The following is a 1758-nucleotide window of genomic DNA, read 5'->3' on the forward strand; positions in this document are numbered from 1 at the left end:
TTCTGTTCTAGTTCTGTTCTAGTTCTGTTCTAGTTCTGTTCTAGTTCTGTTCTAGTTCTGTTCTAGTTCTGTTCTAGTTCTGTTCTAGTTCTGTTCTAGTTTTAGTTCAGTTAGGGTTTAAATTTAATTTAATCTTACCTGGTGGCACTATTTCTCCTCTTTCTCTGGTCCAATAATTTATAGCTTTGGGAAACGCTTCTGATTGGCATTCTAAAATTACTCCTTTGCCCTCCACAGCACCAATAAGTTGATTTTGTACAGTGATCATAGGCGGGACTGAAAGTTGTTAAAATATTATTTTCCTTTTTAAAACAAAAACGATTTTTTGATAAAGTTTTATTGTTATTAGAAATAATTTAGTGAACTTACAGTGTACTATCAAAGTGATCCTTTTACTAACGGAAGGCGGCACACCATTGGAGGCAATGCAGAGATAAGCTCCCATGTGTTGGCGTTTTACTCTTGGTAAAATAAGATTAGTGCCTTCGACATGTAAAACTAAAAAAAATAATAAATAAAATATATAAATATTAAAATTATTTAAATAAAGAAGCCTAAAAGTTTACTTTAATTTTCTTAAAGTCAAAATTTAGCTTACATATTTTTCATAAAATTTACTAAACTTTTTACTTTAAAATTTCCACCACCAATCTCTCTCCGTAGTCATTGAGACCCGCAAAGAAAGAAAATACAACAAATGTGTATGTCGGTAGAAAAACACTTTTATGGAAAATATTTGTGTTGGCATGTAAAATGACATAAAAACCGGTAACGGAAATATGCTTACATTACTTCGGCATATGATTCAACTTTCTAATGCATACATAACACACATATAGGTATGCAATCGCTTACATGTGATTGTAGATCTTAGCAAACAGAAATATGTTTTTGTTGTACGTATGTAAATAGGTATGTGTTCCATTAGATTTTGTTGTTACTGCAATGTGGCTACAGTTGAGGATAAAAGTCTTTATATATTCCAATAACGAAACACGGTTAAAAATATATAATAGTTTTATCACACTTTTGTTCTAAACAGTTTTTTGTGGATATGAGTCTAGCTTAACATACAACTGCACAAAAGTTAAGTGTAATGTAATCGTTTGATACTGTTAGTTTTTTGCTTATATATGAATGTATAAGTGTTTTTACAGGCCAGTTACCTACTTGTCTGGCTAACAAAACTACAGTATTTATTACAAAAATATTTATGCAAAAATATTATTTGGCCTAAAATGCATTTAAAGTTTGTTTTGCGAGTTGATTGCTTGTTTGGTTGCTCATTTTTATATACACTGTTTAGGTCAAATATAAAATGTTATGAGTGTATTAAAAAAACAGATTTCTAGATTGTGTTTTTGTTTGCATATAAATCCCTAATACTGCATGTTGTACAAAACAGCCAACATATTTTCGTTTGAATGCCATTTTTGTCGTAATGATAAACATTAAAAGGAAATAGTTAGATATGGAAAGGATGTAAGGTTTTACTCGGTCCGACTACAGCAAAAATATAAAATAATCTAGTTGGCTTCTATAATTATTAGGGAAATAGGATGGTCAGACTTTTCATATAATAAATGATGTAATACTTTAAATATACAAAAATTAAGCTAAATTGGATAATAACTAGAATTAAACTAGAACTAAACTAAAACTGAACTAGAAATGAACTAGAACTGAACTAGAACTGAACTAGAACTGAACTAGAACTGAACTAGAACTGAACTAGAACTGAACTAGAACTGAACTAGA

General features: G+C 29.9%; 1 protein-coding gene across 1 annotated transcript in view; it reads right to left on the bottom strand.

The window, feature by feature from the left end:
• LOC111681059 (lachesin) overlaps nucleotides 1-1758 on the bottom strand; it is a gene marked incomplete at its 5' end in the record, with an annotated part of 9874 nt that overhangs the window by 443 nt on the left and 7673 nt on the right. The window contains 2 exons of the mRNA XM_046956185.1: nucleotides 139-276; nucleotides 370-498. Coding sequence (XP_046812141.1) covers nucleotides 139-276; nucleotides 370-498 — 267 coding nt within the window. The remainder of the gene's footprint in view (nucleotides 1-138; nucleotides 277-369; nucleotides 499-1758) is intronic.

This window comes from Lucilia cuprina, chromosome 2 (genome assembly GCF_022045245.1).
Source record: "Lucilia cuprina isolate Lc7/37 chromosome 2, ASM2204524v1, whole genome shotgun sequence".
In the NCBI taxonomy this organism is placed as follows: Eukaryota; Metazoa; Arthropoda; class Insecta; order Diptera; family Calliphoridae; genus Lucilia; species Lucilia cuprina.